We start from the raw sequence: 27,831 nt of genomic DNA, 5'->3' as shown, positions 1-27,831 counted from the left end.
TGCCTATTGTATGATTTTTAGCACCTCTTATTTTAAGATGTCTGGTTGTGTTTCATCATCAGCAATATCATAGTTAAGGGATTTGTCTTTTGTAAGAGCTTTTCAACATAAAACTTCCAAACATTCAACTTGTACAAGATGGTGACAGTGACGTTGTTTTATCAATCAACCCTCCATCTCTTTTATGACATTAGCAAGCTTATCAGCTTCAGAAGTACTTTTTACATTCCATGTTGCAATCTTGACAGCTGACCTGGAGATTTTTAGCACCCTCTGACTTTTAACTGCCGGAGTCTGATGGCCAAAGTTAAATGGTTCTCAGCCATGGTGATTATACTAGGGACAATAGTAAATCTCACATATGGTTTTGAGGCATGTACTCTACTAAACAGTGACTGTAACAGAATTCTGTAAACATAAATGAGATTCATTAGAACTATGAATCAAACTACTTAAAAGGACAAAATAGGAATGAAGTAGATAGGAAGGTAGCTATCATTGAGGTTGCTATTACCAGTGTAATAAAGAAGCGTAGACTTCACATTATGAGAATGAACAGTGAAAGACCTGCCAAAAATACTTTGACCTTACTCTCCAAGAAAAAAGACCAAGGGGAAGGTCAAGGACATTAAAATTAGATATGAAGGAGGGAAGTCTTGGATGGGTTGATATCCTGGAAAAGATGATCTATGAAGACAGAAAGAATCTGGAGTTGGAAGATGATGATGAATAATATGGCGTTTATCCACTGCCTTTCGTTTCACAAAATACCACCCTTACAGCTGCTCCAGCGCGGCGTGGCACTACCCGGTTCTGAACTATCTTGGAGGTTTTTATTCCTCTTCGGCTTCAGTCTGGTATTGACGAAGCTGCTGCCATCCATCAAGTTGAGTTCAGTGGCACTTCTCTACTGCAGGACCATCGCCTCTCTCATCTGATAGCTGCTCTAGACCTGAAACAGATACCTTTCACTCAATTATCCAGAGCACAGTTTCCTCTTCCACTAGTTACACTGTTCCAAAGTCCATCTTCTCCACTGTAACTGCCGTTGAGGTCTTTACTCATTACCCCCGAGCATGGGTCCTCCATACCGTGGGTTCATTTCCAGGGTGTTTGAACCAGCTATTTTCTAGGCTGCCCACTGTCTGCCACCTAGAGGTTAACAGGCTCCCCTAAGGGAGTGGATAAGGTAAATGAGACATGTAGGCTTGTTAGTTAATTAAATTATACAAAAATGTACCATCAAAGTTTTTCTGTTATTAAATTCCTGCAGTTGACCCTCCTTTTGTGTTGTGGAACTTGACGGAATATCTGACTGGCTTTCTGAGTGACCACATTGATCCAGAAGAAAGTGAAACAAAGGAGTGTCTTTTCAAATATTTCCATAAATCACCTCTTATGTGTTCTGTTTTTTCCTGAAGCAAAGTTCTTTCATAATGGTTACGACAAATTTGAAAGCTGCTCCCCAAGTTACAGGTTGGGGGGTGGGGTGGACCTCTTCACTGCTCATGGTTTTGTAGGGGGGTTATATCTGTCACTTACGGGAGTTATGAATGGTCGGTTGGTAAATCACTTTCTTTGTGGTGGATTCCAAACTCTGTGTTTGTTATTATTGTGCTCTATTAGCATACAGCAGTTGGGTCTAGGATCTTTCAATGACCGAGCAGGTTCTTTTTAATGTGGTTTGAGGTGTGTAGCTGTTAGCTTGCTTTCAGCAGATAGTGGGTTCGAACCCCACTATTGACAGCCATAAAGGTGTTTTTCTGTGGTTTCCCGTTTTGACGCTTGGTAAATGCTGGAGCTGAACCTTAATCCAGGCCAAGGTTGCTTCCTTCCCACACCTAGCCCTGAGCTATTGTTGGATCCTTTCTGTTCACCCATGATTTGCTCTTTAGATGTTGGCCAGAAACTTCCTTTTTTGATGGAGTTTGTTCCATGCATAAAAGGGTCATTACCTCATCCCATTTCATACTCATCACTTAATTTTGGTAAAGTATTCTCAGTGCATACAATATTCAGATCACAATCGTAACATTCCCAATCTTCGGAATTTTTTTACCAGCATCATCTAAATCCACCTTATGTACAGAATAGCTTAACTTTCCAAATGACAGATCACAAACCATGTGACCCAACACGTTACATATGTTGCTAGTGCTTTACTCAATGCTGTGGGAATAGCTGCTGCAATACAACTGTGGCACAGAGCCTCAGTAAAATGCAACACTCAGACAAGCTAATAAATTACAGCAACATTTTGAAAATTAATTCTCAGAAAATACATGATATGCACTTACTAACATCATCTGATGTTACAACAAGAGAAGTAAATTATTGAGAATGAAAGAGAATGAGAAAATAACAAATTACTCCCTGCTAATAGCTGGCACAGGAAGATGATTATGGCCTACAAAGGGAATACACTGCTAATCACAGTCATTGGAACACTCTGAAATGTCACTGGAACTATTGCTAACTTCCTTAGCATTACAAGATATAAGAATCATTCCGTATTGACGGTTTTCACGTTACAAAGGTGAAAAAATGAAGATGGCTCAAACGAGCCGAAACATGTTTGAATTTGTTTACTCCGTCTAATGATGGAATATATTATGTATTGAATTAGGACGACACACTCATTTTTTCACCTTTGTAAAGCTTCCTTAGAGATGACTAACTTTTCTACAGCTTTCTCCAAAACACCTTTAATTTTTCAAGCCTCACAAATCACTGTTTGTGTATGGTGCACAACTTTCTCTCTGTCATCTGCATTAACATTCACCACACATTCAACTAATCACTTTTCTAGTTCAGAAACTTGTGAAATGCATGATTTTTTACACCAACATAACCTGAGTTCAGACATTTTCAACCGAGCTTGATACCTGCAGTCGCTTAAGTGTGGCCAGTGGGTTCGAACCCCATTGTCAGCAGCCCTGAAGATGGTTTTCCATTTTCACACCAGGCAAATGCTGGGTCTGAATGCCCTCTTCCTTCCCATTCCTAGCCCTTTTCTTTCCCATCATCACCATAAGACCTATCTGTGTCAGTGCTACGTAAAGCAACTTATAAACAAAAATTTCAGTTGCCTTAAGTACAATGATAAGGTGAAAGTCTGATTATTTCGTCCATGACATTCACGGGAAATTGTGATGTATATTTCTTTTTATAGACAAAAATTTCATAATGTTCCATATTGAACTGAATCACAATTTAATTGAAACAAGAAATAAAGTGGTTCAACCTATTCAATACAAGGAAAATAAGAAATGTAAACTTTACATTCTTATTTGATTAAAAGCGGGACCGGTTTCGACCACTATTCTGGGTCATCATCAGTCGATTAAATAAAAATATAAAACAATGCATAGGAAAACAATAAGTAAAGGATAAGTCTTTTACTAAAAGCAGTTCAAGAAGCACTATAACACTGCGTGATGTAAGATCCTGAAATCCAGAAGAAGTCAGTCAGTCATTTAAATGAAGCAAGGTGCAAGTTCGTGACGAGCAACATAACATATGTAATGTCCGGCACTGTGCTTCAAAATGTTTATGAGAATTGGTGAAAAGTTCAGTGAACAAGGCTGCAAATATTGCTAGGCGTGAAGTTATAATACAATTTAATAAATTTGAAGTTCTAAAATTATATAGAAGTCGAAGATAAGTCACTTAAATGAATTAAGATGCAAGTTCTTGAAGAGTAGCACAACATACGTAATGTCCGGCACTGTGCTTCTAAATAATAATGAAACTTGGTGAGTAGTTCAGTGATCAAGCCTGCAAATGCTTTTAGGCGCAAAAATATATAATACAATTTAATATAATTGGATTATATATTAATGTTTATAGGATCTTGTATGATAGATTCTTTAGAGATGCAGAACAGTTGACATAAAAAAGAATTGTGAGTAGAAAAATGTTAAAAAGCGCAATATTGGAAACAAATGAAAAACACATATGCATAGCGTGTTATTTCTTCAAAAAAGTTTACTACAAAATTATCGATTTTTATTCAATAAATCTATCAAAAACACTTCTGAATTAATCGACAAATTAAAGAACTCCAACATCCAACCAAATTTTTCTCTCCATTCTTTTGACATCGTAAACATGTATCCCAGTATTCCACATTTCCAAATTATTCCCCATAATAAATAACATAACTTCAGTAATTTGAGTAAACTAGAAATTCAAGACTTCATGTCAATCTTAAAATTGGTCATCAACAATAATTATTTCACCTTTGATAACACCTTTTACCAACAAGATGGTTTAGCTATGGGCTCACCAGCTTCAGGCATTCTAGCTGAAATATATCTTGATTTCTTAGAAAACACATCAATTAATGAGAATAATAATTTCTCTAATATCCTCTTTTGGGCCTGATATGTTGATGACACGTCAGTAATCTTAAATGAAGAATCAACCAACGCAGCCTCTACACTTCTTAACACCATTGACTCCAACATTAAATTCGCCCTTGAATCATAACTAGAGTTCGTAGTTTATAGCATTTAAAAATCAGAGATTTAGCGTTTTGTAGCATCTAAACTTCTCAAATTTAGCGTTTTGTAGCAAATTGGTTAAAAATAGGCATAATTTGCTAAACTGCACACACAACAGTTGGGAGTAAAATCGTACTGTTTAATCACACATTCCTCGTCATGCAGTTTTGAATTCACTATGGAAAATAAGACAAACATCAACATAAGACTGCAAGAAGTATTAACGCACACACAGGAATATGCTTATTTTCAAATTTACAAACAATTTCAAAGTTAAAAATACTATTCTGAACGTATTTATTATCACAGTACAACACACCTACAAGGAAGAGGAATTCCAATGATGATTAAAGTACAACATGCCAATTGCTTAAAAGGTGTCCTCCTTCATTTGAGACCGCTTATCATATACAATTATGTTGTAGTTGCTAAAAACAACTCTACATCGACACTGTTCGTAGAGGCCCAAATGGACAGAAGTGCTGCCAAGGCAAAGGAAGGACTGCAAAACATTTTTTTTCTTCTTCAAGTCTTTGATTGCAGAGTCGGCAGATTTGTGACTTTCGGCATGCTGTTTGATCGTCACTTCGCTTCTACCCGTGGCTAACAGACAATAAGATAAATCGCTACCGTACTTTTAAACAGAACTACTACTCAACACCAATGTCAAGAATAACCGACTATGATCAAGGGTCAACACACAAAGAGAATGAACGTGGTGCTTGAAAGTGTATTTGCTGTTTAATAGATTGTTCCTTGCAGTGCTCTTTAGCCAGTGAAAGAAATTCCACACATTGAATGATTTAACCCTTTGGCCTACTTGTGAAAGGAAATATTCCCTTACATACCATTTATTTTTTTCGTCACTTTAACATAAATTTGATTAATCACATAGGCTACATAAGAATACACAAAGCAAAGTGAGCTTTTAGGTCGTCTCAGGAAACCAATGTTTTTCTTCGTAAGTATTACTGGTTTCAAGGGAAGCAGATAAATTAGCAAGAAATGTAGAGGCATAGGCATTGGTTTCCTTAGTAACGTGATCCCAGAACTGTGGGGTTAGAAATTCATTCCCTACGTCCATTATTTCGGATTATTACCCAACCCCCTCCCCACTATAGAGTGAATTTCAAAAACTGGTTTACATGTTACAGAAAGAGGCTTATTGTCAACAAGATCATAATTCCAAGTATCATTTTACTATACTTCTCACCGGCCGAGTTGGCCGTGCGGTTAGGAGCACGCAGCTGTGAGCTCGCATCCGGGAGATAGTGGGTTCGAACCCCACTGTCGGTAGCCCTGAAGATAGTTTTCCGCGGTTTCCCATTTTTACACTAAGGCCACGGCCACTTCCTTCCTATTCCTAGGCCTTTTCTATCCCATCGTCGTCGTAAGACCTATCTGTGTCGGTGCGAGATAAAGCAACTAGCAAAAAAAAACTTAGACTTCTCACTCGTTCTTGTTGCATTCTGGTTTTGTCACGTAGTTTCAATTGGCACTATCATTTCAGAATGAAATCGGAATCACTTTCATCACTGTCAGTTGAAGATGAAGAAGTATTTTCACTCTTCAGAGAATCATTTCCACTTTCAACATCACTATTTTCAAACCAGTTACGAATAAACTCATCTATGCCGCGCTTGGATGCCGCCATGATTGTTTACGAGCGGCAAAATGAGGTGCTTTTTATTTTCCATATTTCAACTCAGAGTTACTATTTACACAGAGAAAATAGCTTCAGGTATCATCTGACATCAATCGGGTAGGCTGCAAAACAAAGAGAATAAATCTCTCCGACCAGCTAATTGCGATAATGAACTTATAAATGTTCCGTGCAGCAGGACAGAAGTGTCCGTCAAAGCATGTTACCGCTTTACGATCGCAATGGGCGCCGTAATAATTATTTCTCCTGAAATAAATAGCAACATATATCTTATTTTGAAGAAAAATGCATCGTTTTTAAAAAGATATATTTTTATTTCGTATAAAACTGCGAGTTTCGCATCTATTTCACATAAATTGTATAATTTCGCATTTTGAATCAATTTAGCATTTTATCGCTAATTCGAAATCGCTAAAAACCACTCGTACGGGTCATATAAGATGAGGGCACATACACTGACAAAGTTTTGACATATTTTGCATTTATCGCAAATGCTAAAAATCACAAACTCTAATCATAACACAACAAAACTCTTAATTTTCTAGACTTAACTATAACTAGACATCCTTCTTCTTTAACTTACAAATTTTTCAGAAAACCAACCCAAACAGCAACCACAATACGGCAGGATTCTGCACACTCTCAAGCACATAAACGTGCTACTTATAACAGCCTAATTTTTCGTGCCTTCAACACCCCAATGTCTAAAAAAGATTTAAATAATGAATTGAACACCATCCGTACTATCGCTAAATTTAATGGCTTTAACAACTCTTTGGTAAACCATATCAACAACAAATTCGAACACCGTCCTAAAACCACGTTAACAAAAGATACAACCAAAGCTACTGCATTTTCCACTTTTACTTTCACTTAAGATGCTTATAAAATAATCAACGTTCTTAAAAAACACAACATGAAAATTTCTTTTAGAACCAATAACAGAAATCTTGACATGTTACCCATCTCTAAATCATTAAATAAATCTAATACTTTTTCTAAATCTGGAGTATACAGATTCAAATGTAACGACTTCAGCACCTAATAAATTGGACAGACTGGACGCAACTTCAATATCAGATACTCCGAACATATCAACGCCATTAAATATAACAAATTCTCTGCAATAGGACAAGACATACAAGACTTTATGAACAAAGGCCCCCTTTTAAACACTACTGAAACGAGGCCACAACACTAGTTGCAAATCGAGGATTGTGGCGACGTTTAGTAAATTCACAGAGGCTTGCAGACTGAACGCTGAAAGGCATAACAGTCTATAATGATAATGTATGTATGTATGAAAATTGTTTTGTTCATCTTGACCAATACTTCAACCCTAATTTCAATTTAAACGAAATTTCTGAAAAACCCAATATTCTATTTGACTTTCTAATTCTTCTTCTCAAAAATGCTAAATTTCTGAACCTGAATTCAATTTTCCATGCCTTACACAGTTTCTACCCATGTTTTCTACCTCCATCGATACGGCCTTTTGTGACTGTGGTGAACTTCAGACAACCGAGCCCCTGTTATGCTGCCCCCTGTGTCCATCAAACTGCACAATGGAAGACTTGGTGCTGGCCAATCCAAATGTCCTTGAAGTGGCCAAATTTTGGGCCGAATCGGTGTGACTGTATGCATATATTGTTGAAGACCTTTTACTTGTATATGTTTGTGTATATAGTTTGTTTCTTTTAAATGTAGTGTTATTGTACTTCTGATTCGAAAAAAGAAAGAAAGACCTCCAATAACCCATTCACTTAACCCACCCTAAACTATTCCTCCTTTATCTCCCTAGGAAGATAGGAAAACTTAAAAGGGTCCACCTTTTCAATACAAAAATGTTATAGTTTATTTATAACATATATTTGCACTTGGGACTAGTTTCGACGCTGTTTGGCGTCATCATCAGCCAAAATGTGGGAAATACGCCAGCATGTAGACATTTATATTACACAAGGCGTTACATTAAACAATACACATCCTACAAGGAGACAAAAACAGGGACGAATACAGAAACAAATGAATCGTTGAGAAAGCAAAAGTTATACATATTAAAAACAGCCCTAACCACACATCCTGCAGTGCGAAAATATTCGCCCTGAATGATTCCTGAATACAAAACACACGCGCACACACTTCTGAAGAGCCAGCAGGCAGGAAAAAGTAAAGTGAAACCTTAAGAGTTCTTCTGAGAAGAGTTCATCATTCCTTCCATGCTCCGACCAACTAATGAAGTCTCCCTTGAGTTCCCGATAAACATACACAACAGGAAACTCTCCCTCACTCTCAACAATAGCCATAAAGACCAACGGTAAATTTCACTTTAAATACTGTGCAGAGACGTGAAAGCATGATCCTGAACATGATATAACTTCTTCATTTAACCCAATTTTTTACACAAGGTGTTACATTATACAATACACATCTTACGAGGAGATAAAAACAGGGACAAATGTAGAAACAAATGCATCGTTGAGAAAGCAAAAGTTATACATATTAAAAATAACCTTAACCACACATCTTGCAGTGCGAAAATATTTGCCTTGAATGATTCCTGAATACAGAACGCACGCGCACACACTTCTGAAGAGCAAGCAGGCAGAAAAAAGTAAGGTGAAACCTTAAGAGTTCTTCTGAGAAGAGTTCATCATTTTTTCTATGTTCCGACTAACTAATGAAGTCTCCCTTGAGTTCCTGATAAACATACACAACAGGAAATTCTCCTTCACTCTCAATAATAGCTATAAAGACCAACGGTAAATTGTATTTTAAATACTGTGCAGAGATGTGAAAGCATGATCTTGAACATGATATAACTTCTTCATTTAACCACCTTTGAAAGTCTCTCTCTATATTACATAGCTTCATAAACACCACCATTCTGTAGATGCACAAAATAATCTTGTAATCTTCACAGGTCGGTATTCAGCTCGACAAGAATATAAAATTGGTATTAAGGAATACGTTTTCTGAGAGTTTGGAGGTTGACTGTGCCAGTATTTGTGGTGTATTGTTGCAGCGTTACGTGTAGGGTGGGGGCAGGTTTCTATGATGTTTATTGCGGGACATAAGGCGGTAAAGCTATGGCGCGAGATGAAGAGGAACAGAGCGTGTTGGATAGTTTAGGTCTGGGGAGCGGCCATTGTTGGATTAGGAGGGGAGAGGGAAGGAGCGGTAGGGGAGGAGGAGTGGAAGGAGGGGAAGTATGGAGGGTGATGTGGTGAAAGTGTGTGGCGTGACAAAGTATTATGCATAATCTGAAAGACAGATCTGTTTTTCGGGATATTCATGTTTTTGAAAAATTCAATGAGAAAGTCGAATAGGATCTTTGGTTTCTCTGAGATATCATTTAAGTTTAGGTTGGGATTGAAATATTGGTCTAAATGAATATAGAGGTTTTCAATGACGTCTAGGAAAGAACCTTTGTTTAGAATATCTAATACCTCAAGATCTTGATTTATTTCAGTAAAGTTGTGCTTAAATTCTTTTATATGTAGGCCGACCGCGGAAAAACGGTTGTGTTTTATGGCATTGACATGTTCTGCATATCTGATTTTAAAGCTGCGTCCTGTTTGCCCTAGGTAAGAACTTTTGCAGTCTTGGCAAGAAAACCTATATACACCTGATTTAGAAAAAGGACTACTTTTATTTATTGATGAAGAGTTGTGTAGGATCTCTGTGCTTCTATTGTTGGTATGAAAGGCTATTTTAACGTTGTGTTTTTAAAAAATGTTAGTGACATATAAAAGAATTTAAGCACAACTTTACTGAAATAAATCAAGATCTTGAGGTATTAGATATTCTAAACAAAGGTTCTTTCCTAGACGTCACTGAAAACCTCTATATTCATTTAGACCAATATTTCAATCCCAACCTAAACTTAAATGATATCTCAGAGAAACCAAAGATCCTATTCGACTTTCTCATTGAATTTTTCAAAAACATGAATATCCCGAAAAACAGATCTGTCTTTCAGATTATGCATAATACTTTGTCACGCCACACACTTTCACCACATCACCCTCCATACTTCCCCTCCTTCCTCTCCTCCTCCCCTACCGCTTCTTCCCTCTCCCCTCCTAATCCAAGAATGGCCGCTCCCCAGACCTAAACTATCCAACACGCTCTGTTCCTCTTCATCTCGCGCCATAGCTTTACCGCCTTATGTCCCGCAATAAACATCATAGAAACCTGCCCCCACCCTACACGTAATGTTGCAACAATACACCACAAATACTGGCACAGTCAACCTCCAAACTCTCAGAAAACGTATTCCTTAATACCAATTTTATATTCTTGTCGAGCTGAATACCGACCTGTGAAGATTACAAGATTATTTTGTGCATCTACAGAATGGTGGTGTTAATGAAGCTATGTAATATAGAGAGAGACTTTCAAAGGTGGTTAAATGAAGAAGTTATATCATGTTCAAGATCATGCTTTCACATCTCTGCACAGTATTTAAAATACAATTTACCGTTGGTCTTTATAGCTATTATTGAGAGTGAAGGAGAATTTCCTGTTGTGTATGTTTATCAGGAACTCAAGGGAGACTTCATTAGTTAGTCGGAACATAGAAAAAATGATGAACTCTTCTCAGAAGAACTCAAGGTTTCACCTTACTTTTTCCTGCCTGCTGGCTCTTCAGAAGTGTGTGCGCGTGCGTTCTGTATTCAGGAATCATTCAAGGCAAATATTTTCGCACTGCAAGATGTGTGGTTAAGGTTATTTTTAATATGTATAACTTTTGCTTTCTCAACGATGCATTTGTTTCTACATTCGTCCCTGTTTTTATCTCCTCGTAAGATGTGTATTGTTTAATGTAACACCTTGTGTAAAAAATTGGGTTAAATGAAGAAGTTATATCATGTTCAGGATCATGCTTTCACGTCTCTGCACAGTATTTAAAGTGAAATTTACCGTTGGTCTTTATGGCTATTGTTGAGAGTGAGGGAGAGTTTCCTGTTGTGTATGTTTATCGGGAACTCAAGGGAGACTTCATTAGTTGGTCGGAGCATGGAAGGAATGATGAGTTCTTCTCAGAAGAACTCTTAAGGTTTCACTTTACTTTTTCCTGCCTGCTGGCTCTTCAGAAGTGTGTGCGCGTGTGTTTTGTATTCAGGAATCATTCAGGGCGAATATTTTCGCACTGCAGGATGTGTGGTTAGGGCTGTTTTTAATATGTATAACTTTTGCTTTCTAGACAATTCATTTGTTTCTGTATTCGTCCCTGTTTTTGTCTCCTTGTAGGATGTGTATTGTTTAATGTAACGCCTTGTGTAATATAAACGTCTACATGCTGGCGTATTTCCCACATTTTGGCTGATGATGACGCCAAACAGCGTCGAAACTAGTCCCAAGTGCAAATATATGTTATAAATAAACTATAACATTTTTGTATTGAAAAGGTGGACCCTTTTAAGTTTTCCTATCTTCCATTCTCAGTTCAATACGGACAAAAATGAAATTCTTAGATTTAAATTTATCTCCCTATCCTACACTTTCCCATCTTCTTATAACTTCCAGTTCTATTAATCTTCTACTATTCCTGCTCATTTATTAACATATCCTATCTTTTCTTTTCATCTTTCCTCTCGAAAAAAAAAAAAATCCGAATTGAACTGTATACTATATCACCTACAGTTCAGATCATAACAACATTCAAATTTAAATTCATATCTTACGCTACCTCATATAGACCCGAACTCTTATCTTCCAGAAATAACACGCTATGCATATGTGTTTTTCATTTGTTTCCAATATTGCGCTTTTTAACATTTTTCTACTCACAATTGTTTTTTATGTTAAACTGTTCTGCATCTCTTAAAGAATCTATCATACAAGATCCTGTTAAAATCTCAGACCCAGCTGGGAATTGAATATGGGATCCTCTGAATTGAGGGCTTTGATCATTCAGCCAAGGAGCCAGACAGAAACTATAAGGAACTATATAAACAGTGCAGATTTCTGAAGAAAATGTAAAGGATTGCAAAATGTACTGAATACCGTACATGCTGAGTGGGATAGCTTTGCCATGTGGTGAATGGAAACAAGACAGTTGGCAACCAGGTTTCGAGATCGCTCTCTTTCAGTATACATTTGTATGATTTTCAGCTTGGGTTTGCTTTGATGTCTTTGTATCCGTACACAACCACTATAACTAATTGGTGGTGTGGAACAAATTGCAGTGGAATGTATGATTACTCCATGAATGTATCCAAAGTTACATGGCTTCATGCACGTTTAGTATTGTACCAGTAACTATAGCCCGACTTTAACAATTATTTTAAGTTGGCATGAAGTATATCTCAGGGCAATACCAGGTAATTTACAGCTAGGGCTTGGTACAGGAGGAAGGGTCCCATCTACAAGAAAACGTTAAATATATTGAAGAATAGAGTTTTATTCAGAAAAATGCATGTTTGTAGTGCACATCACCTTACTGTAGATACTTGCTGTCTTCAGTATCGTCTATCGGATGACCCGTGCTCCCAGGTCACTGTGCTGATGACCCGTGCTCCCAGGTCACTGTGCTGAACTGGACTGGAACTCGTTCTGCAGACTGCCCACGTTACGATGAGATGAGGCTGAAACACCCAGGTCGGCTCGACATGGGATTGAGCTTGAATCTTTGATGTTCTGGACGGTCTCTGACGTTCTCCGACGATGTTGCGGGATATTCACTCGTTACTTAACTCAAGCGAGTGTCCACAATTGCACAGTCCCCCGGCATGTTTGTTTAACAGCACTGTTTAATTTAATATTGTAGTGATATGCAGTCGAATTCTTTTAATCTCTTGTAGACAGAATTTATAAGTCCATTAAATATAAAGATGTGGATGGCATCGAGTTTGGGAAGAAATAAAAGCACAGTTAATGAATAGAAATAATGAAACTGAAATTGTTCACGCACTAGGTACAGTTCGTGGTGACTTTCCACTAAATAAGATCGCACTTGACATTTAAAGAAATGTATGACTGCTCTAGAGTTTATCAAAGACACTACTGTCAGTCATGCACTAATAATAAACTCTTTGATAAAAATATAAGGTTGGAAATGATTAAGCACAGTTCGTGGTTATACTCCACAGAGATATAGGCGCACTTGACATAAAAAAAATATGCGACTGCTCAAGAGTTTATCAAAAGACACTGCTGACAGTAACACACAAATACTTAGCACTTGGAAGAAGAAATAATACACACTTCGGAAGGTAGTTCTGTTTGAATTGAATAACATTCACTTCCATTTATAAATTGAAAAATATGAAAGTTGGCAAGTACTGTTGTACATTAACACCGTTTGAATTCAGAATGAACCACTTGTGTCGAAGCACACGAGTAAACCTTTTACAATAGATAATCACTTGCATTAACATTAGTGGGAAAGTTTGAACACGTTTATAAACGCTCTTATTTAATTATGAAATGAAATTATGCTGACTGAGATTTTAAAAGAATATCACAGTTCATAGTGTATCGCAGTAGTGTCACATTGAAATAAATAAATATTTGTTCAGAGACTAAGTTCTGCTGACTGAGATTTAAAAACAATATCACAGTATGTAGTATATCGCATTAGTGTCTCATTGAAGTTAATATTTGTTCAGAGACCAAGTTCCACAATGAAAACGTGGTAATAAACTAAATTCCACATTCACAAAAGTAGGTCACATCGAGAAGTGACACAGCACACAGATTCTTGGTTCTACTCGACTTTTAGCCCCTAAGTCCAATAAACGACTTGTCACAATTAGAGTTCCAACAAGCACACAGATTCAAAGTTCAACTTGACTGATATAATCCAAGTCCACTATGAAGACTTTGTATGATTTCAACTTCAATGTGCACAAATTCAAAGTTCAACTCGACTGATAGACTCAATGTCCATGATAAAGACTTTGTTACATATTGGAGTTTTAACACGTGCACAAATTATAAGTTCAACTTGATTGTCAGAGTTTAAGTCCAATACGAAGATAGACTTGGTCAGCACTTCGACGAACAGCAATGATGCAGCGTGGAGAATCAGACTGGACTCCCAGCTGTGACTGATTTGGGTCAAGTTAGCTCGGCTTATATTCAGGTTGGGCTCCTACGTCATCAGATAGCGTGATTTCTTTGAAGTTGATTATCTCGAGAATCCCTCGACGGATTTACTCTAGATTCACAATCGGAGGCGTTTATGTGATCCTCTTCAAAATGACGTATCTCTCGAGTCGCTGCGATTATTATAGAAGTTTTTAAAAAATTTCATGTCGAATGTTCGCGAAGGGGTGACGTTCACACCGGAATATACCAGGTCAGGCAGGCTACACGTGGCATCCGGCGGGTGGCCTATCTTGTTCCTGCAGCTTCGTCACTCACTCAGCTGCGGTTGGCTGAAGTAAGCGTAAACAAACAAAGTTCGCAGTGAATGTCTTGTGTGAAAATGAAATCTAATTGGTTGTCAAAAAATACCGCATGTACCGCTCGTAACCGGTACAGTATGGCATGTTGAACTGATTTTTTTCTCTGGATGTGTGTGACAGTAATGTGGATTCCTATAAAGCCAAACAGAATTGAGACAGAAAGAGGATTATTTCATGACGTACAGTGCAGTTCCTTGTCTAGCATTGTGCAATTGTCGCTGCTTCTCATTTACATATTCTGATTTCTCTGATAGCTGCCATTGCAATGCAGTTGAATACTCCCTTATGTCCTTCTGCTGTATAGAAGAAACTAAAATGAATCCTTTGTTCTTCTGTAAATCCACCTTGAAGTGACATGCACGAGTGCCAGACTTTGTTTAAAAGTATAATTTTTGTAAACATCTCCATTATCTGTTGTATGATACATATGTGTGTTACAACGAATGGATTTCTTTCGGTATTGAATTACAATTTTAAGATCAAAGAATTCTTTGATCTTAAAAAAAGTATGTACGTGGCATAAACAATTGGAAATTTTATTTTCTACAACTTTTGTGGTGTACGCTTTTTCAGTAGACCTAATATTGAGGGAGATATTTAAGAATAATCACTAAAATTTTCCCCTAAACCTCTACTCCATGCGATAACCTTGAAGTCATTCGCACCCGATAACACAATCCTGAATGGGTAGATGTTCCATGATTTGACATTTAATTATGTAAATGGCTTCCTTCAGTTTTGTGTGTCAGTCTAATGACGTCCAGTAGGGTGCAGCACACGCTATGTTTTTATCTGTGAGGTCGTTCGTTTTGCTGAGCGATAATTTTTACTCTGTAGAGTTCTTCTTCTGTTCTATGTGGGGCAGATACTAACAATGGCTGCCGCTATGTTTGGTGTGGCATTTTTGTGCCTTAAATATTAATTCAATGTGTTCAAGCCTGGACCTTTCACGCTAACTGCTATCCGATTTTACCATTGATAATCACAGGTATGTGTATGTGATGGTTGGTTTATATTTACATTTGGTGACGAGTTATTCCCGTGTGTTACGGTCGATGGCATGCATCTTTCCGCTCCGTCGTACGATGTGCTTTGAATGAATGTGTTTGTGGTCTTGTAGTTATAATTGAAAAAGGGTCTCTGTGGTTATGATTTGGTGCACTGCGTGCTTTAATACTGCGTGATCCTCGTGATGTGCCCCTTGTCTCGACCGCAGGAGATACCAATCCAGGTTGTACAAGACGCAACATGCCAGTGATGTGAATAAAGTAATGTTCAGTTCTGACCTTATGTGTAATTGCACACCGCACGCAAACATTTGAGTACGTGAGACCTGCTGATAATGACCGTGGAGTCATAATTTATGGTTTGTATTTGACTACGAAATCTGAACGGCCGTTCGTGTTTTATTTTCCCGATACCCTCATTGTGTGTGCGTGAATGTGGTATGCATGTGAGTTCGGATGTGTGGGGAAGGAAAGGGTGATATGTCGATCGACCTGTTGTATTTGTCTTTCAAATTCTGCGCCTTGTTTGGTTCTCAGCGCAGAGCTATATATTTCATTTATTATTCATGGCTGATGCTCAGCTTGAGTACCCGCCATGTTGGTTTCATGTTTGCACATGGGCGTACCTATTGTATTCTTTGGATCTGTCTTGGCTTTGATTGGTCCATGGAGGCTGTGCTCAGTCTCATCTGCCGTTATTCTTATCTGCCTTTTGTTCTCCGGCACGGCTTATTGTTGTGCTAACGTTTCTCGTTGTTAGTTGCCTGATGTAATATGTGGTGCAGTGCCTTGGGTATGTGTATCCTGATAAAACGGGCGACCTGGTTGAATTGTTAACGATGGAAAGGAAGCTGCTGGTAATGTAAGAGTGATGTGTTGAGAGGCAGTGAGCATTTTAAATTACGTATAAATATTTTTTTAAAAGAGTATTAGCTTGAGTTCACACCATGTTTCAACTATGTGAAAAAGAACAAAGTATGTCCATGAGTATTACGATTCATTTCCCTATTTATTTTGTGTGATTTTCTTTTCTTGGTTTAAATTTTTTTCTCTCATATTTATTTAATAAATCCCCTGGTTTAAACAATTTCTTCTTTTATTTCAAACTAGCTGATGTACCCGTGTTTCGCTACGGGATTCTCAGAAAGACTGACTTTGTGGTTTACCTAACTGAAATCAACATAGGTCATTACAAAAACGTAAGTAGGAATGTAGCGATTAAAATCAATGCTATAATATAAAATACTCGATCAAATGGAAAGCCGCACGTTTTATCACTTTTAACAAACAGTGTTGCGGTTAGATTGCGGTGCCGATCTAATAGTCCAAAGTTCCAGAGCTGGGATGACCAGGCCGCAGATTGCCATGAACACTCATCTGCCATTATTCCGCTAATTATGCACACTGTTCATTCCAATCAGTGCCTCAGAGTAGGGATTGAATAGCCCGAATGCTATGATGATCCAGTGTGTTACGTACCAGTAGTATCAGAAAATTTATAAACCAGGGGAATGGCATGCTAAAGAAGAAAGTTATCTAACTCCCCAGCTACTTCCCATCAATATTCAGGCAGGCTGTTACACTCTGTACGACTGGGCGAGTTGACCGTGTGGTTAGCGGTGCGCAGCTGTGAGCTTGCATCCGAGAGATAGTGGATTCGAACCCACTGTCGGCAGCGCTGAAGATGGTATTCCGTAGTTTCCCACTTTCACACCAGTCATATCCTGGGTCTGTACCTTAATTAAGGCCTAAGGCACTCCTAGCCCTTTCCTATCCCATCGTCGCCATAAAACCTATCTATGTCGGTGGGACGTAAATCAAATAAAAATACTTTGTACGCAGCAGTGTTCTTATCTACCGGAGATGAGGGGCAACAGAAGACAAAGCACATCACGACAAACAATGGTCAATGTAACGTTATTGTTGATCAATGTTATGAGCTTTCTATATTGAAGGCCTACACATTTAGTTTTCTTTCGACTCTGGGATTTGTAAAATATTTTATTACAGCTTATAAATCTCATGTTTATTCCGTATTGGCTCAACACAACTAAGGTTAAGTTATGAGTAGGTTCCCACCTTCCAATACTTATCAATTTCTATATAATAGACTTATTAATTACATAATATAATCCATATAATCTCTAGTACATGTTTCGTTCCGATTATGGAACATCTTCAGCTAAAATTGGTAAAATGGCAAGACAATTAAAATACATTGATGTTATGATGATACATAAGCTAAAAGATATGATAAAATGGCTCGAAAATTAAAACATATGATAATGATGATGAGATAAAGTTCATTCATGTTGGTTAAAAATACAAGAAGTCAGTTTTCAAATGGCGAATTAAAAACAGCGATAAGGTTCTTCATGTTGGAGGCGTGTACATTTTGTTGATCTTGAAGATAAATTGAAGAATACAGGATTTTCTTATATGTAATTTATCGGGGGAAATCTTGATAAAATAACCGTAGTTGAAGTTGAGTTTGGTAGGATTATTGAAATGTGTCTGAAACGAGAAAAGGATAAGTGAAATAGAAAATATTTTAAGGAGAAAACCTTGTTAAAAATGTATGTTCGCGAGAAAGAAGGATAATAGAGTTGATTACCTTAAAGACAGTCTTGTCGTATTTAACGTCCTCCCTTACGCCGTGTTGTTAACTGACTGAGTCCTGTGTGCGTGTGTGAGGTGCTTGCGGTGGGCGGGGAGTATTGGAGGGAGAGGTAAGTGACGTGAGGAGAGCGGGTGAAGTGTTGTGTAGGGTGGAGCTAACTGAGGAGTGGTGTTGTGATAGGCTAGGGGAAACGGACGGAAAGGTAGGGGGACAATTATGTAAGGTGGAGCTGTTCGGAAGGAGGTGTGTTGGTTGTTTGTTGGGATTCTTTTTGATGGTTTTTCTGGATGAGTCTAAATTGGTAGCCTCTTCTAATAATATATTTATGTTTTCCGTAATTTCGTTAACATTCTGGTTGGGATTTCGCTTCTGATCAATTTCAATATAGATATTTTCAAGGATATTCATTAATTTACCTTTGTTTAGCGTTCGTAGAATGGTTAAGTCCCTTTCTATCGATGTAAAATTGTGTTTATATTCGGTCATGTGAAGACTCATGGCCGAGTACTTCCTGTGTTTTTCGGCATTGATATGTTCTTGATATCTTACTGAGAAATTACGGCCTGTTTGTCCGATATAAGAAGTGGCACAATTTGAGCATTTAAGCCTATATATCCCGGAATTTAAATATTTGTTATTACTTGCAATGCTTTGGTGATTGAAAATTAACCGTTGATTGTTGTTATTGGTGCGGAAAGCAATATTGAAATTGAATTTCTTAAAAATGTTAGTAATCTGGTAAATATTCCCGTTATTATAAGTGAAGGTGGCGAAGTTCTTCTTTTTATGTTCTTTTACTAGCTGCGTTTGAGGTTTATTCTTCATTTTATTCACTAATCTATCTATGTAGTGTTTTGTGTATCCGTTGCTTATCGCTATTTTGTAAATGAGATTAATTTCTTTTTGGAGGTCGTTTTTAGATAAGGGAATGTTGAAGGCTCTGTTTAACATGCTTAAAAAGGAACTCCTTTTATGTGCCTCAGGATGGTATGAATCTTTTCGTATGGTGTTTATAGTTTGAGTCGGTTTTCTAAAGATTGTAAAGGCCAACTTTTCTTCTTTCCTTTCGATTGTTAAATCAAGGAAATTTAGTTTTTTATTGTTCTCGGTTTCTAATGTAAATTTTATGAAAGGGTCTAAACTGTTGATTTGGTCTAATAAATTAGTGCTACTATTGATTTGTTCATCTATAATTGCGAAGATGTCATCGACAAACCTTAGCCAGATAATGATGCCTTTTTCATCATTTAAAATTTTATGTTTTTCTAAGTGATCCATGTATATTTCAGCAAGGATACCTGACGCTGGAGATCCCATAGGAAGACCACTTTGTTGGTATACTGTGTTATTGAAGGAAAAGTAATTATTGTTAAGTGTGAATTCTAGGAGTAACATAAATTCTTCTATTTCATGGTTACTAAGTTTTCTGTGTGTCTTTAAGTTGTTCTTAATTATATTTAGAGTTTCTTTCGTGGGGATCGTAGAATACATATTAGTGACGTCGAAAGAGTTCAAGGTGAAAGATGGTTTTAATTTTGTGTTCTTGATAATTTTACAAAATTCTATTGAGTTATTGATTGTGGTTCTGCTTTGGAAAGTATAGTACTTCTTTAGGAAGCTATTGATAAATTTAGAGGTTTTGTAGGTGGGGCTATTTCTAAAGTTAATAATTGGTCTAATGGGTGTGTCAGGTTTATGTATCTTAGGCAAAGCCCTTGCTGTTGGTAGTCTTGGATTCATATTAATTAGGTTTGATATTTCGTTCTCATTAAGGATGAAATTAATGTTTTTAAGTATTTGTTTTAGTTTTCTTTGGACAGAGTTAGTCGGATCTTTTTTAATTTTTGTGAAAGTATTATCTGAAAAAAATGCTTCGGTTTTTTCTATATATTCTTTTTTATGCATAATAACTGACACATTGCCTTTATCCGCCTTTGTGATTATAAGGTCATTATCTTTTATTTTTTGTTTTAGGCCTTTTATATCTGTAGAAGGTAAATGGGGTGTGTTAACTTTCTGATCTTTAAATAATTCTACAAGTTTCTTTTTGACTTCGAATTTAGTTTCGAGTTGTTGATCTACTGGAAGCTGAGCTATGACCTGTTCTACTTCAGCAATGGTTGTTATGTATTGCTTTTGGTTGTATGGATTAGACCAATTATGTTTGGGTCCTTTGTTGATAATCTGCAATTCTTTGTCCTCGAAAACAACGTCAGTTAGATTCTTAGTCGGGGGGTGAAAGGTTGAATTGGGTTCAATGTTAATGGAGGATTCTTTTGACTGATTTATGGCGGATAAAGGCAATGTGTCAGTTATTATGCATAAAAAAGAATATATAGAAAAAACCGAAGCATTTTTTTCAGATAATACTTTCACAAAAATTAAAAAAGATCCGACTAACTCTGTCCAAAGAAAACTAAAACAAATACTTAAAAACATTAATTTCATCCTTAATGAGAACGAAATATCAAACCTAATTAATATGAATCCAAGACTACCAACAGCAAGGGCTTTGCCTAAGATACATAAACCTGACACACCCATTAGACCAATTATTAACTTTAGAAATAGCCCCACCTACAAAACCTCTAAATTTATCAATAGCTTCCTAAAGAAGTACTATACTTTCCAAAGCAGAACCACAATCAATAACTCAATAGAATTTTGTAAAATTATCAAGAACACAAAATTAAAACCATCTTTCACCTTGAACTCTTTCGACGTCACTAATATGTATTCTACGATTCCCACGAAAGAAACTCTAAATATAATTAAGAACAACTTAAAGACACACAGAAAACTTAGTAACCATGAAATAGAAGAATTTATGTTACTCCTAGAATTCACACTTAACAATAATTACTTTTCCTTCAATAACACAGTATACCAACAAAGTGGTCTTCCTATGGGATCTCCAGCGTCAGGTATCCTTGCTGAAATATACATGGATCACTTAGAAAAACATAAAATTTTAAATGATGAAAAAGGCATCATTATCTGGCTAAGGTTTGTCGATGACATCTTCGCAATTATAGATGAACAAATCAATAGTAGCACTAATTTATTAGACCAAATCAACAGTTTAGACCCTTTCATAAAATTTACATTAGAAACCGAGAACAATAAAAAACTAAATTTCCTTGATTTAACAATCGAAAGGAAAGAAGAAAAGTTGGCCTTTACAATCTTTAGAAAACCGACTCAAACTATAAACACCATACGAAAAGATTCATACCATCCTGAGGCACATAAAAGGAGTTCCTTTTTAAGCATGTTAAACAGAGCCTTCAACATTCCCTTATCTAAAAACGACCTCCAAAAAGAAATTAATCTCATTTACAAAATAGCGATAAGCAACGGATACACAAAACACTACATAGATAGATTAGTGAATAAAATGAAGAATAAACCTCAAACGCAGCTAGTAAAAGAACATAAAAAGAAGAACTTCGCCACCTTCACTTATAATAACGGGAATATTTACCAGATTACTAACATTTTTAAGAAATTCAATTTCAATATTGCTTTCCGCACCAATAACAACAATCAACGGTTAATTTTCAATCACCAAAGCATTGCAAGTAATAACAAATATTTAAATTCCGGGATATATAGGCTTAAATGCTCAAATTGTGCCACTTCTTATATCGGACAAACAGGCCGTAATTTCTCAGTAAGATATCAAGAACATATCAATGCCGAAAAACACAGGAAGTACTCGGCCATGAGTCTTCACATGACCGAATATAAACACAATTTTACATCGATAGAAAGGGACTTAACCATTCTACGAACGCTAAACAAAGGTAAATTAATGAATATCCTTGAAAATATCTATATTGAAATTGATCAGAAGCGAAATCCCAACCAGAATGTTAACGAAATTACGGAAAACATAAATATATTATTAGAAGAGGCTACCAATTTAGACTCATCCAGAAAAACCATCAAAAAGAATCCCAACAAACAACCAACACACCTCCTTCCGAACAGCTCCACCTTACATAATTGTCCCCCTACCTTTCCGTCCGTTTCCCCTAGCCTATCACAACACCACTCCTCAGTTAGCTCCACCCTACACAACACTTCACCCGCTCTCCTCACGTCACTTACCTCTCCCTCCAATACTCCCCGCCCACCGCAAGCACCTCACACACGCACACAGGACTCAGTCAGTTAACAACACGGCGTAAGGGAGGACGTTAAATACGACAAGACTGTCTTTAAGGTAATCAACTCTATTATCCTTCTTTCTCGCGAACATACATTTTTAACAAGGTTTTCTCCTTAAAATATTTTCTATTTCACTTATCCTTTTCTCGTTTCAGACACATTTCAATAATCCTACCAAACTCAACTTCAACTACGGTTATTTTATCAAGATTTCCCCCGATAAATTACATATAAGAAAATCCTGTATTCTTCAATTTATCTTCAAGATCAACAAAATGTACACGCCTCCAACATGAAGAACCTTATCGCTGTTTTTAATTCGCCATTTGAAAACTGACTTGTTGTATTTTTAACCAACATGAATGAACTTTATCTCATCATCATTATCATATGTTTTAATTTTCGAGCCATTTTATCATATCTTTTAGCTTATGTATCATCATAACATCAATGTATTTTAATTGTCTTGCCATTTTACCAATTTTAGCTGAAGATGTTCCATAATCGGAACGAAACATGTACTAGAGATTATATGGATTATATTATGTAATTAATAAGTCTATTATATAGAAATTGATAAGTATTGGAAGGTGGGAACCTACTCATAACTTAACCTTAGTTAAAATATTTTATGCCGTCAACTGTACTTTCCTATTCTCCGACTATACATACCGATTTTCATTAAATACTGTTTACCCATTTTCTCGTTACTCGGCGCTGATATGGACTTAGTAATAAAAATCCAAATTCATGAATATTTTTGTGATCATAGCCAGTACGGTAACAATGTATAAGACATGAATAATAGAAAATCTAATACTATACAACCTTAGTTATGTAGCATTCATCGATTACACCTCTAATAAGAATTATTTGAGAATTACATTTTAGGCCTTCCCCTAAACTACCATTTCACTCAGCGTGAATAACATAATTTACAGCTTAGACTATAGCGACTTATTTCCTGACTTTGCATACCGATTTTCATCAAGATAGGACTACTAATGACAACAATATTTGAGAATTAATTTTTAGGCCTTCCCCTAAACTACCATTTTTCTCAGCGTGAATACAATTATTGACAGCCTAGATTGTAGCAATTTATTCCCCAACTTTGCATACCCATTTTCTTTAAAATACGGCCACTAATAACATAAATAGTTGAGAATTCAATTTTAGGCCTTCCCCTAAACTACCATTTCACTCAGCGTGAGTAAAATGATTTATAGCCTAGATTGTAGATGCTCAACCCCCGACTTCACATACCGATTTTCATTAGACCACTAATAACATAAATAGTTGAGAATTCAATTTTAGGCCTTCCCCTAAACTACCATTTCACTCAGCGTGAGTAAAATGATTTATAGCCTAGATTGTAGAGGCTCATCCCCCGACTTCACATACCGATTTTCATTAAATTCTCTTCAACCGTTTTCTCGTGATGCGTGTACATACATACAGACAGACAGACAGAAATTACGGAAAAGTAGAAAGTGCATTTTCTTGTTACTATGGACATGACCGATACAGAAATACCATTATTTTCAAATTCTGAGCAATGTACAGACAAAACTCTTATTTTATATATATAGATAGATGTAGTCTTGCCCTTGTTGCCTGATTACAAGGGGGGGTTTTCAGCTCAGGGTTATGTATGTGCCTTGCCCAGTCGACACGATCCAGGCCTCAAATATTGTTCCCCATGAATATTTCACTAAGGTATTGCTTGGATCACTGATTTATGTAGTGATAGATGGGGAGGGTGTGGCTATAGATGGGGAGGGTGTGGCTAAGTTGACATATTTCTAGGCATTTTCTAGTTTCATGAACACAGACACCAAAAGTAAAGATCCATCAGATGATCAGTATTATGTAGGAAACTCATTATCAGGAAATTTTGCTGAAATAATGGATGTGTAGAAACATGACTTATTTTATTTATTTATAGCTACTGTTTCATGATTTCAGTATTCTCTCAAACCCGGAGGTGATGCGGCAACTCCAGACACTCCAGCAGCAGATGTCTCAGCAGCAGATGAAGCAAGAAATGGAGGAGAAGATGAGGAAGCTTCAGGAGATGAAGCAGCAGGAGGAGGAGTTCGACAAACACCTTGCTCAAACCGTACCTGTAAGTTGAGATTTAATGTTCGTATGAAGGGTCTAGTCAACACCATTTCGAGATAACAGAAACACTTTAAAATTTTCCTTAGGTCTAAAGGCAAAATCATCTTATTTTGAAATATGAGCATTTTGTTCCTTTACATTGAATGCAGTGTTAAGTGACAGTTTATTACAAGATGGAAGTGACTGACGAGGTGAGCAAGTAGAAAGAAGAAGCCTCAAAAGTCCATAGTATTCAGCATACTTTGTCGTAGAGGCGAGTATATGAACGAGCAGCCTATGAGATACCGTATTGGCCCAAATATAAGACTGTTTTTACTTTAAAATATACTAATAAAAGCCATAGTAGTTGTATACGAACAGCCTAACGTTTAAAGACTCATTTTTGTGAAGCCCGGTTTATATCATTCCCCAGTTGTACTGACTTCTGCAGCGGAAGCCACCATCAAACCAAAAATTCTGGAGCTTTGACGATTTCTTTTTCCAATTTGTGGCATGTGATATATTGCGTTCGTGCTTTCAGTTTTGGTCACTATGCTAGTTATAGTGGATAGTGGGGATAGGAGAGTGTGTTTGTTACTTCAGTTAAATAAAGGAAAGAGAGGGGTTATGATATATAATCTTCAAATTACGGATTTCACGCTAGGCAAAATGAACTAATAATCTACAGATTGTGAAAAAGTTCAGTGTTTCCAGTTGTATCGTATGACGGCAGAAAGACAAAAAGTTTTAGAATGTCAGCACAGCAAGAGAAGCATTCAGAGGATCAAAGACAGAAAAATCTTAAGAAGTTGGTAAGCTTGTTACTGGATTTGTGCAGGATAAGTTAATACAATGAAAGCATTGAAGGGGGCACATCAGTTAGAAGCTCGCTAAATGGGCATTTTTAACGTCACATTTCTCCTTTGGATAACGCAAGAAATATGCATGTTGTCGTGTGAAATGGCATGCTTAGATGCTATGAAAGTTGTTACGCAACATCAAAGCACAAAGCCGACCTTGAGGCCAGAATGGAGACGAATGGACTGCGACCCACGATCTTAGGGTGAAGGATGCAACTTTCACCCGCTACTCATACGATAAATAACATAGCGTACAAGCGGCTTGGTCGATTACCAATATGTTATGTATTCACTGCTCTTCCTGTTGTTTCCGTTTATGATATCAACTAATGATAACCAATAATGAAACAATCGCGTTAGGTGTGTTCAAGCTCTTTAGGCTTTTTCAGTCATGAAATACCAAAGTACTGCCTCTGTGTTTCAGTGGGCTCATCGGTTAGCCATACCTTTCCAAGACGTTGACAGCTAGTGCGCCGTTGAGACATCTCTGCACGCCTCCTTTGTCGGACAATGTAGTGACGGAGCACTAGGGAAGGTACTTACCTCCACTTGTGTAAATGCCTGGCTTTGGCTTTTGATGTTATCCAATTCTGTCATTACTTTTCAAAACACTTAATTTAATTGAAAATGCATGACTACACTGAGGCTACACAGCAGAGGCAACTAGGCTTAAGTACATTGTTTAGTCAACGCTTTCCAAAACCTATGTTATTTACTGCATAGATAACCTATATTATGTAACATATGGGTTAGCTGGGATGAATGGAAAACGTTTCACACTTTTTGCATAAAAACTTGTATGTTTAACTCCAGGACTGCCAAAGGTAAAAAAATTTCAACCAACTATCCGTTTCTGTACTGCCAGCATTAAAAAAAGTGAACTTTGGACAAAACTATTTCAGACAACCTGTGCCATGTCTTGACACAGTTACTGAACTACCTCATCAGAGAGGTTACAAAGAGAAGTTTTGATGCTGTAATTAACTTTGGTGATATTCTGTCTATGGAATGAAAAAGGCAAGAAGTTGCAGTATTAATTAGTAAACAAACGTAGTATTTGGTACTGGTAAAAATATGGGATAGTAGTCGTGAGTATTTTAGAAGTGATATATTGTTTACTTATACTAATAATGTATTAGTTCAGATAGTGATTTCAGTATTGCTTGTTAGAAAAAATGGCACTAATGTGGAAAATTTAACAGTGAATAGTGACAATAAGCATAATTCAGGTAATCAAGTTTCAAATTATGATTTGCCATTGCAAACTCAGATTGATGTAAGAAACTCTGTGGAATGGTGCAGTCTCAGAGGAATTAGTGAAAGAAGAGAGTAAATTGTAGTAATAGATCAATTTTGTTTTAGTGATTGGGAGAAACCCTTAAAATAAATGTAATTTTCAGTACATTGTTTCAAAATTTAGTACACTGAAAGCCAGTATACAGTAGAACCTCGATAATGCGAAATCGGTTAATTCAAAATCCCGCCTAATTTGAAGAAGGTCTCGTTCCCGGAAACATAAGATACAGTTTTGCATGTTATTTAAATTGTTTAATTCGAAATACGGATAATTCGTAATTCGAAGTACAATGTCGGCCCCATTATCGAAATTTAGACTTTTAATTCGAAACTGCCTTTACATTTTAAAACAGTGGATTGTTTCAGAGTAATTTCAACTCTAAATTTATCCGCGTCATAATAGAACGCATGTTCCGGAACGTGGAGTGGTACTGTAGCTTTCCGCATTTACACTCACTTCGGTGGATCTATAATACAGTGCACTTCATGATTACTAAGTTGAATGAAATCGGAATTCTGTTGTATTGAAACTTTTAAGGAACGTCGTAATATTACGCAACGGGCAGTGTGCGGGAAAACAGAATCCGCGAACACTGGCGATGCCGACATTTGACGAAAAAAAACCACAACGTGGCTCATATAATAAATTCGTAGGCTCCGAACAATATTGTCATTGCCGATAAAACTGCATTGCTTTCTTTTAATGCGAGTCCAAACGATCATCGTATGGTTTTAAAGGAGAAAGTGCCAGCCGGAGAATCGTACAAGTGTGAGGGATGGGGGTCATTGTAGTGCGTTGCAATGCGCACTCCTCGTCATAGGAAAGATCGATAAGCCACAATGTTATGGGTGTCGGGCACTTTCCATGCCAGTACAAAGCATCTCAAAATGCAAACAGTACAGATATCAAAAAAATAATGCATTCGCACAGGGGAACCAGCATAATTTATCGTCTTTGAATTGTGTGATATTTTTTCTTTCGTTGCGTGAGGTTATGTTTGTAAGTGATTTACCCAAGTGCATTATTTGAACATTGTAAATGCGCCTTGTTGGATACATGTTGGAAATAATTTTTTCCCATAGCATTTGAAAGGTTTAAACCGTGAATCGAGGTGATTGCATGTATTAAGTTTAATGAGTCTTAGAATACTTTGTGACGCGGCAAGTGTTTACATTTCTGAAGTACA

General features: G+C 36.9%; 1 protein-coding gene across 7 annotated transcripts in view; it reads left to right on the top strand.

Annotated features, from left to right (window-relative positions):
- Nucleotides 1-27,831, top strand: part of Isha (Insulator su(Hw) mRNA adaptor) — a 402,024-nt gene that overhangs the window by 54,772 nt on the left and 319,421 nt on the right. For all 7 annotated transcript variants that reach the window (XM_067156873.2, XM_067156871.2, XM_067156870.2 and 4 more), the window contains exon 7: nucleotides 24,354-24,513. In XM_067156873.2, coding sequence (XP_067012974.2) covers nucleotides 24,354-24,513 — 160 coding nt within the window. The remainder of the gene's footprint in view (nucleotides 1-24,353; nucleotides 24,514-27,831) is intronic.

The sequence above is a fragment of the Anabrus simplex genome, chromosome 13 (genome assembly GCF_040414725.1).
Source record: "Anabrus simplex isolate iqAnaSimp1 chromosome 13, ASM4041472v1, whole genome shotgun sequence".
In the NCBI taxonomy this organism is placed as follows: domain Eukaryota; kingdom Metazoa; phylum Arthropoda; class Insecta; order Orthoptera; family Tettigoniidae; genus Anabrus; species Anabrus simplex.
Note: the sequence above shows the minus strand (reverse complement) of the source record. Positions and strands in the feature narration are given on the sequence as shown.